The sequence below is a fragment of the Tricharina praecox genome (genome assembly GCF_024521635.1).
Source record: "Tricharina praecox strain CBS 144465 chromosome Unknown BZA05scaffold_10, whole genome shotgun sequence".
In the NCBI taxonomy this organism is placed as follows: domain Eukaryota; kingdom Fungi; phylum Ascomycota; class Pezizomycetes; order Pezizales; family Pyronemataceae; genus Tricharina; species Tricharina praecox.
The window spans coordinates 956,465-973,269 of record NW_026250412.1 but is presented as its reverse complement, the minus strand read 5'-3'; the positions used below and the strand labels follow the sequence as shown (position 1 = coordinate 973,269).

General features: G+C 54.7%; 3 protein-coding genes across 3 annotated transcripts; 2 read left to right on the top strand and 1 right to left on the bottom strand.

The window, feature by feature from the left end:
• Positions 1-4,273: 4,273 nt before the first annotated feature.
• BZA05DRAFT_33151 (Phox homologous domain-containing protein) lies at positions 4,274-6,036 on the bottom strand. The gene has a single exon (XM_051480592.1). It carries the CDS (start codon positions 5,822-5,824, stop codon positions 4,724-4,726), a length of 1,101 nt encoding a protein of 366 aa, XP_051340160.1. The 5' UTR covers positions 5,825-6,036; the 3' UTR covers positions 4,274-4,723.
• A 615-nt stretch (positions 6,037-6,651) lies between these two features.
• On the top strand, positions 6,652-11,471 carry BZA05DRAFT_33082 (uncharacterized protein). The gene is made up of 11 exons (XM_051480555.1): positions 6,652-6,890; positions 7,019-7,161; positions 7,234-7,451; positions 7,540-9,109; positions 9,170-9,662; positions 9,716-9,744; positions 9,809-9,982; positions 10,051-10,137; positions 10,196-10,256; positions 10,331-10,491; positions 10,551-11,471. The coding sequence occupies exons 1-11, from the start codon at positions 6,865-6,867 to the stop codon at positions 11,450-11,452; spliced, it is 3,864 nt and encodes a 1,287-aa protein (XP_051340159.1). The 5' UTR covers positions 6,652-6,864; the 3' UTR covers positions 11,453-11,471.
• A 3,757-nt stretch (positions 11,472-15,228) lies between these two features.
• On the top strand, positions 15,229-15,729 carry BZA05DRAFT_473605 (uncharacterized protein; the record flags this gene model as incomplete). The annotated part of the gene is made up of 2 exons (XM_051488074.1): positions 15,229-15,323; positions 15,405-15,729. The coding sequence occupies 2 exons, from the start codon at positions 15,229-15,231 to the stop codon at positions 15,529-15,531; spliced, it is 222 nt and encodes a 73-aa protein (XP_051340158.1). The 3' UTR covers positions 15,532-15,729.
• Between the last annotated feature and the right edge of the window lie 1,076 nt (positions 15,730-16,805).

Genomic DNA, 16,805 nt, shown 5'->3' with positions numbered 1-16,805 from the left:
ATACCGTGCTGCAAATCATAGACTGCGCACGTCACTATTGAGGCGGGCCGCTGGCAAAAGGATACGGACCGCGGATCAATATTTATCACCCACCAGGGTAAATGTTTTTGGCGAAGGCGAACACGGCGGCGGAGAAGACAAAGATGAAGATGGAGACAAAATACCAACGCAAAGCAAAAACAAAGCAAAACAAAACAAAGTAAACAGCCGCACCACCGTGCGACTCCCGGACTCCCGACGAAACGGACTGGAAATCACTCGGCAGTCGGCACAACCACCGCCCGTGGCCCGGATCTCCACTGGTGATGCTAGCTGTCGAAGCACTACACTACTCGGTCGCTGAGGAGGAGGCAGTGGATGAGATGTCCGAGTAGGAGGATAGGGAGCGAGCAGAAAGGGAGTTGAGGCGAGAGAAGGAGAAGGAGGATGTTTCTTTTTTTCTTTAGGTTTCTTGTATTATTTCATTGATGCGTTCTACTTCTAGTATATACTTCGACCTCTACCTCTATGTATCGATGGGACAGACCAGGGTGGCGGCGGGCAGGGAAAGCATCACCGGGCCGCTCGATGAGAGTCGGATTGACAGTGGTGCGGAACTGAGTGTGTAATATGTATGACTAGATCTAGATATATAGGTCGTATGCAATCATTAAACAAAACAAAAACCCCCCCTATCAATAAGCCCAATAACTGGCCGCTGGCTACATCCGCATGTTGTAACCCACGGACCGAGTACTACCGTATGGTAAAGTAGTCAGGACGCGCTAACCACCTCATATCACTATTCTACTCTACCGTCCCACGGCCCACCATAGCGGTGTTAGGTATTAGGTATTTACCTGGCACCACTGATCAGCCTTCTTCGGCATCGGCATCGGATCGAAATTGGAACGAAACCATATCGAAACCAGGCTACGGAATTCGGACAACTCGGGTACCTACTTCATATTACTACTGGTACTATACATCCCGCACTCTCGCCCTACAGCCCACAGCGATCCCGGGCCGGGCAACCTAGTTAGTTGATTATCCATGACCAACAGCTTGTATACATACGGCACTATTGCAGCATGGCGCGGCCGCTAATGGCCCATAACGGCCGGCCCGTTCCTCGGCCCGCAACGGCGTAACCAACCATGTTTCAACTACACGTACCCATGCGTAGCATCATTCGAACACCACAATTCATGGGACGGATTGGGTGCTGTGAGCTACCTATCCAATGACGAAGAAATGGATTTGGAGGCCTTGAGGTGACACAGGATACATACGTGGTCGTGGGTAGTCTGGACTCTGGACTCTGGACTCTGGGGGAGTCGTGTCACGGGAGTATGCAGGCAGACGTGTAAATAAAGTAGCTATGGCCGGGCGGGGTTTGCGGATTTCATCTATAACACGTCTACCTTCCGGTTGTTACTACCCAGCACAACCGAAACAAAAAGCCCGTTCCATCAACCCAACGCCTCGCCAATGCCTAAGCGCAAGGCCACTGGCCTCACGACCAGCCCGCCAGCCGACAACGAAAATGGCTCCGCAAAGAGCTCCGCATCCGGCAACGCAGCCAGCGGCGCAAAAAACCCACCAGCCAACACCGCCAAGAGCGCCGCAAAGAGCTCCGAAAAGAGCCCCGCAGCGGTCCCACCAGTATTGCTACCTGCTCTCTTCACTGGGTTCATGAGTATCTTCGGTACACTCCCGGCCGCTGTTCCCTCTGCTGCCCCGGCCAAACCTGCCCAGACCAAACCTGCCCGGCGAGCCGCTGCTGCTACTGCCGCCCCTGCCGCCCCTGCCGCCCAGACTCAACCTGCCCGACGGGCCGCTACCGCCCCTGCTGCCCAGGCCCAACCCGCCCGACAGGTCGCTCTTACCACTGCTGCACAGGCTCAACCCGCCCAACGGGCCGCTGCTGCCCCTGCTGCCCAGACTCAGCCGGAGTGGTGGGCCACTTTTCTACCCCTCCTACTAGGTGCCCAAAGCCCCGCAGCCAAAGGCCCCGCAGCCAAAGGCCCCGCAACCAAAGCCCCCGTATCTAAAGGCCCCGCAGCCAAAGGCCCCGCAGCCAAAGGCTCCGCAGCGTCTTCTTCTCTAACAAAACACCGCCTCCAAGACCCACAGCTTCGCTTCTTTTACGCTCTAACTGCACCCTGTGACCCTGCTTTTATGAATCGCGGCCCTCTGAAAGCGGCTGGCTTCGAGCGTTGGTTACGGAACCACCCCGAGCCCGGCTACAAGAACACACTCATGGATATTGCTACCTATGGGGCCAAAATCGGCTACACGGGTCCTCCGCAGCGCATCATCAGTGAAAATCAACGTTCCGCGCTCAAGGATCCTAGCAGCCTTACCGACGATGTTCGTAAACGGGTTGCTCTGGGCCAATTCCTTGCAATGCCACCAGGAAAGCTCCCGGACAAGTTTATTTCATCGCCTCTCGGGCTCCGGCCAAAGTCGGATGGAACTTTCCGTCGTATCCACAATTTGTCCTGCCCTCGTAAAAGATCTGTAAACGATCATATCCCGCAGGAGTGGAGCTCGCTCAAATACACTACAATCGATGACGCCATCAAAGCCATCCAGAAAGCAGGACCAGGTTCAAAGCTCGTCAAACGCGACCTAGCCGATGCGTTCCGCCACATTCCAGTCCACCCCGAAGACTGGTGGCTCCTTGGATTCTGCTGGCAGGGGCGCTACTGGTGCGACCAGTTCCTCCCGTTTGGCCTGCGCACGTCGCCCATCATCTTCGACAAATTCTCGTCAGCGCTCGAATGGGTCCTGCGGGAGGAAAAGGGCTGGGAGCTCACCTTGCACTACCTCGATGACTTCCTTGCGGTCATACCCTCGAACCGGAAGGACTTCGCCTTCGTCACGGACTTCAATACCATCTGTGCGGACCTCGGTTTCAACATCAAAACCTCCAAGAACGAAGAAGGCACGCGAGTAACCTTCCTCGGAATTGAAATTGACACCGTCGCGATGGAGGCTCGCCTACCACGAGAAAAACACCAGAGGGCCATCAACGAGGTCAACGGTCTCATGCAAGAAACGATAGTTCCCTACACCAAGCTGGAGAAAGTGGTTGGCCACTTGTCGTCTGTTTGCAAGGTTATCCCCGGCGGCCGTCCATTCCTGCGACGACTCCACGACGAAAAAAACGCCCACAACCGCGAAGACAACATAGTGATTTCCTCGGGCGCCAAGCAGGATCTTCTCTGGTGGTCGACATTCCTTCCGCAATGGAACGGGATCACGCTTTTGCGGCCGCCCACGCGGACCTTTCGGGTATGGACCGACGCCATCCCCGACAGCATGGGCGGGCACTTCCTGCGCTCCGATCAGAAGAACATCGGGGCGCACGCAGACGCGAGCCAGCTCTTCACCGAGGACGTACCCAGCAGCCTTCACGCCGAGTCCAAGGACTACAAGGAGCTGTACGCCATCGCCCACGCCTTCAACAAATGGAACAAGATCCTCCGCGACAGCACCGTCGTCCTGCACTGCTGCAACCCGCTCGTCGCTGCGTTCATCCGCAAAAGCACCACACGCGGCTCCGCCATAGCTCCGCTCCGCGAGCTGGTGATGATCGTCGCCGCTCACCATATCGCACTGGAAGTCCAAGATATACCGAAGGAGCAGAACACGCTTGCTATAGCGCTGGCGAAGGCGGACCAGGCGAAGATTAATACCCTGTGCCCCGGCTTGCCGCAACGTCACAAGTAGACTTTTTTTTTGATTTTTGTTTGGTTGACTGATTTTTTTGGAGGTTCTTTTGGCAGTTTGGGTGCTCGTTCGGTTTGGCTAATTGTTTTGACAGCCTGAGCTCTTTTTGGTGCATGTTCGGATGTTAAATGTTTGGCCGTTTTGGTACCTGAGTACTTCTTCAAGGGGTCGGTTGGTTGTTGAAAGTGCTTGTGCTTGTACTTGTGCTTGTTGTTCGGGTTTCTTTGGCTGCTTGCTATAACTTCTGCGTGCGTGCGTGCTTTGTGCCGTTTTGCTGCATCTGGAGTATCATGTCTAGAATAATACTAGATATAGAATACTAGTAGGTATGGCAAATACGATTGTCGAGTCCCTGGCTCACTGGCTGACGGGTGTTTGCGGCAGTACTATTAGTGAGTCTCACGGAGATCACTCGGTCAGACCTAATGCCTCCGTCGACCGATCGAGAACGGGAATGGGAATGGGAAGTGGAAGGAGTCATCGCTAGTGAGTCGACGGCTGAGTTACTCAGATTCAAGCAATGTCATATGATTACCCATCGAGTGTATATAGTCGCGTGACTGTCCATCGAGTGAGAATTTGCAGGTGTAACATCTAAAGCACCGCACGAGTTGTAATGTAGGCAGTAACCTAAGTAGAGTACATGTAGACAAGATCATCAATACACCGAAAGAGACAGACAGACAGACAAAATATTAACCAAAGACCAAAGACCAAAGACCCAAGGTAACCTCCCCTTTACTTACTTACAAAGACGCAAGATGCGATACGAATATGAACGAGCAGCTAGACACTATACTATAGACTATAGACACACACATGCAAATGAGACGACGAAACCAAACTCCCCCACCAAGCCCAATCAATCAAATCAACCAATCAATAACGCACCAAGCCAACAAACCAGCAAGCCAACAAACGCAGTCTACACACGTGACAAACCACAGCACACAGAACCCAGAACACATCGCACATCACACATCACACATCACACAGCACCCAGAACCTATGATATCCTATCGGCCCTCTTCTTCGCGATCTTCGTCTTCTTATCGACCCTATCAACATCCTCACCCAGCCTCTCCAGGAGCTCCTTCTGGGTCTCTAGCTCCTCACCAATCGCGAGCCCCATCTGCTTCTGCCTTCGCACAATGTTGAACAGCGACTCGACGCCGACATCCTGCTCCTGCAGCATAGTCTTCTGCAGCTGCAGCACGCCATCATTGCCCAGCTCCCTCGTGCGCTCCGTTTCCGGCAGAGGAGCGCCGAGGACGCGGCCGCCGCCCGCGCGTGCCGAGAACAGCAGCGAGGACTTATCTGCCGTCGCTGTGGGGTGGGAGGCGTTTTGATTGTTGTTCGCGTGGCGCTTAACGCTGGCGAGCGACTCTAGGGCGTCGCGTTCCTGGCGGGCGGCGGCGACGAGGTCCCGGCGCCGCCGGATCTCGCCGTCGAGGAGGTAGTCCGGGTGGTGGGATTTTTCTTTCTCGCGCTGCTGGGCCAGCGCGACGGCTTGCAGGCCCTGATCGAGCGCTGAGATGATGGCTGACGCCTTGACGAGACAGCGCTTGGCAGCGGCGGACGCCTCGTGCTGCTCCGCTGTCGTGTTCGCGCCGTCGCGCTTGCTGAGGAAGATGCGCGCGTCGTGGAGGAGAGTTTTGAGCTCGCGGTGAGAGTCGAGCCAGTGCGTGGGATCCGTGATCGGCCCCGAGGGTAGTCGCGAGCTGAAAGTGTTGTCCGATGCGCCGGCGACCGCTGCGGCAGGCAGCGCGAGGAAGCTTCGCCAGACCGGCGAGTCCCGCCACCGGCTGTCGGGCGAGGAGAGGATCGCGTGCAGGTAGGATTCGAGCGCGGCGCGACGCTCTTCGGTTCGCGCTGGGTTGCCGACGGTGCTGCCGAAGTAGTGCTTGGGAGGTATGGGGTGTGGTGGGGACTGCCCCGTGTGTGTCTCGAGGTCTTTGTGCAGCGCGGTGAAATCGTTGTAGCGCTTCTTGACGTAGTTGCTGCGCATGGGAAGGCGCCACAGGATGTGGTACAGCGTGTACTGTTTGCTTCCGCCTTCGGCTGACTCGGAGGTGGTCGGAATGCTGATCTGTAGTTGGTTCGACATGGTGGCGGGGGAGGATTGTATGGACCTATCGGAGGGTTTGTGTATATGTATCGGGGAGATCTTCAAGGGCGAAGTGGGGCGGGTAGATTGTGGGGGGAAGAGATGAGGTTGAGGGAGGAGATGGGGTTGGTGTGTTCGATTAAGTTTGGGGGAGTCAAGAGATGACTTTGACTCTTGGACTGACCGATTCTTGGTGCAGCCCGAGCACAGCTTGAACGAGTGCTGCGGTCCCCTATTGGCTTGAACGGGCTGTGGCACAGCGACTAAGCCGCCTGCATCATCCAGCATGACCTTCTTTCTTTTCTTTTTCCCTTCTTGTTCTTCTTCTTCTTATTCTTCTTTGCCAACTTTTCCTTGACGGGCTTGTGTGCTATTCATACTAACAAGTACTATATCCTCTAGCACTTGCCTACCCGTGCAGGTAACCGGTACGTATATCACAGTCACGGGACAGCGATTCGAAGGCAAGTCTCGAGCCTCGATTCTTCACAACTATCATAGCTACCGTACCTTGGGTACTATATCTGCCCAGTCTTGCCTCTAAGCAGCAGCTGGTGCCATCCTTGCTGCGGCCAGTAAGCGGGCATTGACGGTGTTTGCTCCTCTTCGCCATCGCCGGTAGGTTGACCACATATCACCCACGTACCCGTACTCGTAACGTTACCGTACTGTCTCCGTCAATATCCACGTACGCATACCTATCCCAGGTGCACTAGAACCTCGATACTACAGACTCCACTCTAGAGTTACTCTGGCACTCTCCGTCCTCCGTCCCCCGTCCCTCCGTCCCTCCCTAGCTAGCTAGTTGAATCACCTCCCTCGAGTCGAGGCGCTCCGAGCGCGTAAAACAGGAGAAAGAAGAACTCTCAGAGATCTACATACAAAGGAGTTCGTTCGCTCCTCGTCTCTCTCTCCATTCTCTACCGTCGTCACGTCACAAACACGCCCGCGAAAACCCAAACCCAAACTCAGCCCGAGAGAAAGAAAGCAGGAAAGAAAGAACCTTCGGCCCGTCCATTCGCACTCTATCCAGCGCCGCTATGGCCAGTGGCCCGATAACTCTAGTGTGAGCCTCTCGCGCGCGAACCTAATACCTTCCTTCCCGCGCCCCTCCCCCCTCCCTGCATATGCCACCCTGAGCCGCTCCAACACGTTTCAAAAACTGACACTGACACTGACACTGACAACTTCCAGTCCCGCAACGCTCAAGGAAGCGTCGCTCGACTCGCCCACGTTCCGCGGCACCGTAATCCACTACGCCGAGCAGGTCGACCTGGTCGAGAAATGGCTGGACGGGTTCATCAAAGCGTCGGTGAAGCTCGTGAGTGAGGTTGTTGGTACGGCTGATCGATTGATTATGTCACGCAGGGGAGTAACATAACATGGGATGAATGCTGACGGCGGAACAGCGCTCGAGGACCCCATCAATAACTTCCTGGCCCGCACCGTCCCCGGGAATATCTCCGAGAGCGTCGTCGATCATGATTACACCCTGCTGGCTATGCAGAGGTATGCGGAGGGCTCAAAGGGCTTTTGGACGAACATTGTGGTCGGCGCAAGGCGCGTGCAGAATAATATCATCGAGCCGATGACGACGTTTCAGCGGGGGGAGGTCAAGAACTTCAAGGTCGGTCTGCGCGGGGGTCTCGCGGGGAGGGGGGGGAGGGGGCGGAGGAGGAGGAGTATGAGGAGGAGGTGCTGATGTGAGATGACAGGAGACGAGGAGACTGCTCGAGGCCGCTCAGACGAAATACGATGCGCTACTTGCCCGGTACCTGTCGCAGTCGAAATCGAAGGAGCCATCGGCGCTGCGGGAGGACGCGTTTCAGCTGTACGAAGCGAGGAAGGCCTACAGCAAGACGTGCTTCGACTTTTGCATTGCGGCGCCGGCGTTCCGGATCAATCTCGATCGGCTACTCACCAAGGTCATCTCGAATCAATGGAGGGAGCAGATCGGATTGCGCAAGGATATGGCGGGGCTGGTGGAGAAATGCAGTTCGGACATTGAGAGGATACGGAGCTGCTACGATTCTATGGAGGTCAATGAGAGCGTTTTCCGGAAACAGCTTACGACGGCCAGGAAAGAGTTGGAGCGGAGGGCGAAGATGGAGTACCAGCCGGCGAGAGAGCTGGATGAGTACTCTTTGAACACGGTGCCGTACCTGACGTCACGGCCCCCCGCTGTCGTCGAGGGAGAGGAGGTGCCGAGCGAGAAGCAGGGCTGGCTATTCATGCGCACGCTTACCGGCAAGCCTACACGGACGCTGTGGATTCGGAGATGGTTCTTCATCAAGGCGGGAATCTTTGGTTGGTTGGTACAGGGCTATCGCGGAGGAGGTGCGGAGGAGAGTGAGAAGGTTGGAGTGCTTCTGTGCAATATCAAGCCGGCTTTCCAGGAGGAACGCAGGTTCTGCTTCGAGGTCAAGACAAAGGATACTACGATACTCTTACAAACAGAAACACAGTCCGATCTTACCATGTGGATGGCTGTCTTCGAGCAGGCAAAGAGGGCTGCCGTGGAGTCCTCATCACTCGTTGCTTCTTCGCAGGCATTCTCTATCCTACCTCCCTCGGCTCCTGCGCCGCCAGCGGAACCGGCATATGTTACCAGAGGCCACGACGGGAACTCGGCCAGCTCGGTTGTACCCCCCGAAGGTCTCTCACTGCTACCCCGAACCATCCGACGTGACGCCGACAACCACGGCTTTGAGCGCGCTACCACACTCGGACCGGGTACCGGCGGTGCATTCTCCCGAGGAACAACGTCGATGGATGCCAACCGAGGAGGAGCACCGGAACCGTCGAATCCAGTGAAATCGGATCCCCGCAAGGCATCGTTCGGCATGGGCGAACGCAACATCTCCCCAGTTGGAATGGGCTCAACACCGGTAGGAATTTCGGCACTGATCGCAGCGAGCCACAATCTTCTCCCCATCTCTCCGGACCCGGCTAAGCAAATAACGATGACGTTGCCGGAGGTCCAGGTTCCTACAGCTAGCAGTCTTGCGCCGAATACACTCAGCAGCACTCCATCGCCGGTTAACCTATTGACAGCTGCCACGGTCACCTCCGGATCCGGAATCACGGGAATCACCGAGAGATCACCGGTCACCGCTCCGGAGAAGGGACATCGCAAAACCATGAGCTTAGATGTCGGTGGGAATAAGGGGGATTCGACGCCTGGTGAGTATGAGTATTTCCCGGGTTATCCGATGGCGTTAAGAGTGCAGGATGAGCACTTCAGGATGCTTTTCCCCGGGACGCACGATCATGTGGTGCAATTAGGTATGTCCTTCCTGGTATTTGAAGCTTAATGGCTGGCTGACTGGCTGGCTGACTTCTCAGTGTTTCGTGCCATCTGGAGTCCAAATGACACTCAAGAACTTCCCGGCCGCTGCTTCGTGACCGATCGGAACCTGTACTTCTATTCACACTATCTAGGACTAGTATTCACCAGCATCACTCCGTTAGCTACCATCGCAGAGGTCAAGGCAGCGCCAGAGAAAGATTGCGACTATCTCTTCCTCCATCTTAATCTAGGAGCGGGCGGTGAGAAGTCGCTAATCACCATCAAGACGTTCTTGGAGCCTCTCCGGTTGCTTCACAGACGGCTGGACCTCATGGTTAGGAATGCACACCCCAAGGCGGCGATTGAGGGTACGAAGATGAATAGTCAGGAACTACTGCAGCAATTAATAGAGCTCGAGAAGGAGGTCGAAAGTAGGGGCTCAGATGATATGAGCTGGGAAGACGTGGGGTTGTACACCGACGGCCGCGGCGACGAACCTATCAGTAGGAGGAGGGGCGCACCAGAGGAGTTCAGACTCCGGCTTGATCAGTAAGCTGTCACTCGTCCACCAGCTGTGGGAAGCGATGCTAATCTCGTTTTAGTGACGGTGATCGGGCTCTCGACGAGAAAGGTACGCTTTTGCCGCCCCTCGTTTCGATGTGTACATCTCGCTGATAACCGCTTCCCCTTTGCAGCCAGGGAGGCCAAACTCAAACTCCCTTCAGCGCCTGTGGTGTATCACCCGCCAGGAATGAGCCGAAGGTCACTGGAGCGCGAATTTGAAATCCCCCCGAAGGCACTGTTTCATGTCCTATTCGGGGACAAGTCGACTGTGTTCCAGATGATGTACGCGCAGAGGAGAGCTCAACGTATGGTTCCATGTCAACCCCGAGCTGTGCCGCGCGGAAGACGGAAATTGACGGTGTGGGGGGTCTAGCAATTCAACAGAGCCCGTGGAAGGAACTGGATAAGGGAAAGGCAAGACGGCAGTTTGCTTATCATGCGACTTTCCTAGACACCTTTGGTTGGTTTCCACCATTCGATGTTGCGGGACTCCCCTGCTGATTACCCCGTGGTTGCAGGGCGCAATAGGAGAGCAGATGTCGTCGACCATCAGACCATCGAGAAGCAGGATGAACATATGTGTGTTTCCCGTGTCACTCCAACCGGAGTTTTTGTTTTTCTCCATTCACGAGCTAACCGATGTATGCGCATAGCTGTTATGTGGTCACGGATGTGAAGACACCCTGGCATCTCCCGCACCGCATGAATTTCATCATGGTCAGCAAGATTGTGATTACGCATGTGACCGCAAGCAAAAGCAAGTTGACGGTATGGACAAGAGTCGATTGGTTTAAGGATCCAATGTTCTCAAAAAGTATGTATTGCATAATGGCCACTTGCCGTGGTGGCGGAAACTAATACGAGATTGCCCAGATATCGTCCAACAGCAAGCCCAGGAGGACCTGGACAACGATGCGCTAGATCTAGGCGACGTTGTTGCCGAAGCAATTGGCAAGCTCGGCAAATCAGCAAATGTTCTCACCGCCATGCAGATCTTTGGCGGCATTAACGGCCAAACCGTGGTTCCCGCCACTCCGTCCGCCGGTGCCATAACGGGCATCCAGCCCAAACAGGACACGCCACCCAAGCCCATACACGCTCCCCGCATTCCGATCAAGCAGCACTCACTCTCACAGATGCTCCTCGAAAACACCCTGAGCCTGGCCGAAAGCGCCGTCAGCAACGTGATCATGTCGATCGTCGCCGTGGTCAAGGGCATAGCCGGCCTGTTCTCCGCGCACTGGATTCTCCTCGGGCTCCTCGGCTTCTCGGTCGTGGCTAACACGGCGCTATCAACCCGTGCTGTAACGGCCTACTGGAGCGAGCGTCGCGCGCACGCCCTCCTCGAATCCATCAGCGCAGCCCCGGACGGCACCATGGCCCGAGCCATCACCATTTCTGACCTTGAGCTTGCCGTCGCGCCCGCAGGAAACATCACGCACCCCTCGGGCGGCATGTGCTGGAGCAAATTCCTCTCTCGCGCCACCAGCGGCGACGGGACGATGGGGCAGCGGATCCACGGTGGCCGCGAGACGCTGGGGCGCTACCGCCACGATCTGGTGGTCGCCGTCAGAGTCGTTAACGCACTCGAGCGGGAGCTGGTCAAGGCCGAGTGGGAGAGGTGGGTCTATGGCGAGCTAGAGAGGTGTAGGTTCGCCGCCAGGCTGCTGAGGAGTATGGAGGGCGTCGAGGGCATAGACGGCCTCCAGGGTGCGCACGGCCTCGAGGAGTATTGTGGCGATTGCGAACTGGTCAGGGCGGGGGGCGTGATGTGATGGATACTAGTATGGTGTTGGAACTTGCTTAGCTGCGCTTAGATGGTTGGGCGGTACGGTTTTCTTCTTTCTTGTAAACTAATACTTGCACTTTTGCGCTGTGGGAAACGGTATATACTTGTGGTTCTTTTGCACTCTAATATCGCTGGGTTGTGCGGTGTTTGAGCAATCAAGTGTGAATCGCGTGTTTCTGACAATACGTAGGTATTCTGCTTCAACGCCGGTTGGTGTTGACCTTTCGTCGACACCTGACTGACAGCCAAGGAATACGGATTTGTTATAATTCCGCAGTTGATCTCCCGAGGATACCTTCTTCTCCTACTGCTACTCGCCATGCTGGACCCGCCGGGGATAGAGCACTGGCTGCGCTGTGAATTCCCCCCCCCTACTGCTTCTGGCCCTGCTGAACCCTTTTGCGGGCGATATCACTTTCTTCTTTCGCTGAAATCTCCTCCTCTCGCCCATGGTTCCTCCTCTCGCCGACAGCTCCTCCTCTTTTCCTCTCGCCGATAGCCTCACCTCCTCTCTCCGACAGCTCCTCCATCACTTAGCCACAACCAACAGCGTACTATCCGCGACTTAGGCAGTGTACTAACCACGGCGAAGACTACTGGGTAGTACAGTATCCACGGCGAGGCCAGCTTCGTAGCTACCGCAACGAGCCCAGGGACGGAGTCGGTCGGCCTGCGGTGGCCGCGGTGGCCGGGTGCTTTTATTGGAAGAAATGAAGCATGAGTTGTCTACAGTAGTAATACCTGAAATGAGACGAATATTGCAAACCACACAGTGCATCGATGATAGGTATTGTGACATTAATCTGGAATTCGCAAATACCTACGAAAGTAAGGAAAGGCTTTTGCCACTGGAGGAATCTTAATTCTTGAAGGGCTACTGGGGAAATCCGGTAGAACTATGTACAGCGGCGTAGAATTTGCGTAGTGTAGTGTAGGCACGGACTGATACTTCGCAATTCTGTAGGGACTGGGACTTGGCAGCTCTACTGTAGGTAGAGGTATCCAGCTCAATCCGTAATTTCCTCTGTAGTACACTATTTATTCCGTAGGCCTACGGCACTTCCTGCACTACACTAGGTACAAGAATTTCGGAAATGTTTGCTTGCGTACAGCACGTCTTATGTAGGTACTCACAGTACCTACGTATTGTTGAAACCAGAGGGTTTCTAGTATCTACCGTGTGTATACCGGATTCAGTGACCGTAGGCTTCTGCTCACCACCATGGCGTATCGTCTGTAGGACTCTTGTCATCGTGGGCTTACTACTACAGTCTATGAACTAAAATTTTCTCTGCACAATGCTGGTGTGCGAAGTAGGCAGTTCTCTGGTAGTTCTCCAGTAATCTGTACAGTGCGTAATCGTAATATCCTGCATTCGGAAGAACTGCGGCAGTCCTTCCGGCGTTGTAGTTGAGTTACGAGTAAGCGTATCTTTACAACACTGCGTATCATACCGGTATTTTTCGTTACTGTAGAATTGCGAATATAGAAGAAGGGAAAATAGAAGAGTAAATCTGTATTATCCAAGACTGCTGGATTTGAATCGTGCGGTAGTATTGCTGGAGTCCTTCGGCATCAATGATCAATCGCACCCAGTTTTTGCCACTGTACTTATCGCTGGGTGTTTTCGACCAGAAATTTTGTCCCTTCTGTGGGACTGTTGGACAGGTGAGGGCCATCAGACATCATTCAGAAAGTGATTTTTCGCACCCGCCATGGCAGTATTCTCCATCGTCCGGCCCGGACTGCCGTCTGAACTGGACTGGACGGATTGCCAAGATCTGGTCCCGTCCGGCCGCTTGGAGTCCGGACGGACTACGTAAAAGTAGTCCGTCTAGGTAGTCCATGGATCTCGTGGACTACTATAGGTGCGGACTACACTACAGTCGACTACAGTCTGATGTCTACCTACTTAGAACTTGCACTTATGGCCGAAGAAAAAACGGGATACCTTTGGGTGCTAGATCTTCCATACCTAAAACAATCTGGAACTTTGGTTTCAACTACCATCGAGCTTTACTTTGGGCGTAATTTTGCACTTGGTACTCTAATCCACACGTACGTACTCGGCAGCTCCAGACGCAGTTTCGACCAAAGCTCTGTGATGAGGTGGCCAGGAACGAGTGCGCAAGGGAGTGTCTACACGACCACCACCACCACCAGCAGCGATGGCAGCGCCAGCAGGAGCCGCGTACAGCTGTTGCGATCAGTACGCAATTACTCACATGATCATCCGCCAGTACCGTAGCCAAACGGTCAGTCAAGTGATCAGCCAATGGTTTCCGGTACGGCCTACGGCGCGTCTCTGATCATATGACTGGAGTCTGGGGGCCTGTATGTACGACTTTCCGCGGCAGCCGGGTATGTACGTACAGCTATGATCTACTGGTACCGTATCACGATCAGAGTGCAATTCGATTACGCACTTCGATCGCGATTAGCCAGTATCATACCGTAGAAAAACGGCCAACCAAGTTCCAACCGGCTAGCCAGCAGCTAACCAAACGGCCAACCATCCAAACTTTCATCCAAACATCCAGCCAGCCAGCCAATGGTTTCCGATACGGGTAGGCGACGAGTGGGGGCCTGTACGACTTTCCGCGGCAGTTGCTGGGGCTGGGGCTGGGCCGCATGTGCGTCGTGGTGGTCCGCATGTGATGTGTGGTTTGCGGTGTACGTGTGCGTGTGCGGTACGGTCCGCGGTGTGCAGTGTGCGGTGTGGTGTGCACGTGCAGTTTGCGCAAGAGATTTCTCGCGGCAACGGCGGGAGTGGGGAGTAGGGAGGCGGGAGGGGCGGGAGGCGGGAGTGCGTGATGGGGTGTACATAACCTAACCTAACCTCCTTTTCATCCGCTCATAATATTGGTGGTGGCGACATCTAGATAGGTGCTAGGTAGTTAGTAGTGCTGCTGCTGCGACTGTCCATCCGCTGCAGCTGGACGGGGCGTTAATCTCTGGTGGCAACTTCAAGTGTGCAGTTTGCAGTGTCCCTCCCTTCCTCCAGCGTAAGTTACTACCGGTATGTACTTAGGGATCATTCCCAAGTTGCAGCCTCGTGTGTGTGTAGGTCGGGCGAATGCGCGCAATCGGACTGAGCAGGACAGGGTTGGCGGTGGTGATGGGCGAAGTTTCGAGCAACGCCTCGAGTCGAGTGAAGTCTCGGCGAAATGCCCAAATGGCAAATACCAACATTCTAGAAGGCTCAAATGTCACACGGCCCAGATCACGTCGATGGTTGACAGGTAGGTACAGTTGAGTACTCACGTTTATCGGCAGTTGCATTCCAGTCCAGCGATAAACTACATCCTATAGAGTAGACCATACGGATGATTTGCCGCTGAGGCGAGACGAGCTACTTCATCATGGTCCGGAACCTACCGTCGCCACTTCCCACTTATAATACCAACCGCACACCGTATAAGGTACACGCCCTCTGCGTGCCTTTACCGTCGTATTCACGACTGTCCGATTCGCTGGCGGACCTGTTTGGTGGTTTGGTGGTTGGATGGTTACCTAGTGCGGACCACACCCACTGTCCATGACCACAGTCGTGACGAAACGCAAAACAAAAATTACTATTTGTAACCCCAAAACTGCGCGCTTGCGGAGTTTTGCGCCGTGGTTGTTGTGTATGTAGCGGCTATCTAGTGCTATGTATGTAGTATGTAGTAGTCTCGCCGGTCGACGGGACGGCCCGATTCGCACCTAAAAACCCAGTTTGAGTAGTGGGGGCGGGTGTGGGAGGGCGCAATTGCTGCAGCGATGGTTCACCCCCAAGCTGGATTCCCAACTGGGTTCCTCTGCGGTTCGAGAGGCGCTGGTTCTAACTTCCGTCAGGTGGAGCAGTTACCGGCCAAGTGCTTACCCAAGTCCTATCATACCAGTAGTAGCTATACCGTATACTATACCGTCTGTGTTCTCCGGAACACATAGTGTAGGACGAGCACCGGCATCTTCCGGGGGCTTCCGATATTCTTGGCTGGCTTTCCCCTCGACGTGCTGGTGCTGGTGCTGGTGCTGGTGCGGGGGCACGGTAAGGCTGGGGCACGGCGAGGCGTGGGGTAGGTGCTCTACCGTACCTACATACACGTTACCTACATCGTACTATTCGAAGGTTGTCGGACAGGCTGTGCTTATGATTGATTGCGCGGGGAAATCACGTGCGCTACACGAGAGCGTTGCAGATAGAGTAGGTACATAGAATGCTCACTGCTCCACGGACTGCGGAAGAAGAAAACCACATGTATGGTATTAATAGCTGCCGAGTACACTGGGAGGGAGCGTTAATGGTCACACATGTCACACAAGCCACGGAATAGCCGCCGACCGCGGGGCAATGATCAAGTTGATCTCGAGTCTCGACGCGCGGGTGGTGGGTGGTGGGGGGTATAATCCCGCGCTATGTTTTTCTTCTTCTTTTGTTTTTGTTTTTTTTCTGATTGAAAGGCTAGTTGGTTTCGTTCTGTGGTTGGCCAACTGGCCAACTGGCCACTTGGGCTAAGAGACCGAATATGTACCGTGCATACCGCTACATGGGGGGGTGTCGCCATCTGTTGGAATGCATGCCAGTGGCCACACGGCGAAGGAAGGTATCTAACCAACTAATTCCCCCCGCCTCCGGGGAAGGTAGAGTACATACCGATCATATTTCTATCCTGTCCTATCCCCTCAAAGAGGGCGTTGTCGATGTCGATGTCTTGACTTCGGAATGCAAAAACTGCAGACTGCAAATCTGCATGCCGGTGGTCAGTGGAGTCTAGATAATGAACGAATGAACGGACGAATGGATGGACGAGTGTTGACGGTTGAAGGCGCGTCTCGATGCGCCGTACCTAGGCAGAATAGTAAAGTATGTGAGCCCTACGGCCGCGGACCGGCAGTTCTTACTTCTCATGTATGTAGGCGAAAAGGTTATATTTCCCGCCGCAAATCCATCTAAGCTCGAAGCGGCGGGATGGCCCCCTCACCAATCAATCATCAGTGCTCAGTGCTCACCCAATCGCGCGTTTTATTTTACATACCCGTATGTATGTAGATCTAGCTTAGCAGAGTACGTACAGAAGGTGGATGAGCAACTTGCATTCCCCTTCCCCAGATTGGACTCCATTCCTGATTGTGGGGGCCGCCGCCGCCGCCGTCCAGACTCCAAAGCTCTCGCTATCGTGAAAGCTCTCGTGAATCGCGATGCTGCGATGCCGCGGAGCTGAAATTTCCTTTTTTCGTCGTTGCAGAATGCAGCTCCACACTCCGCACTCCAGCTGGCACGGTGCGGAGGGTTTATCCATTCGTCGTTGCTGGAGCGGAATTCTGGTTAGAGTGATTCCATACTTCGCGCCTAC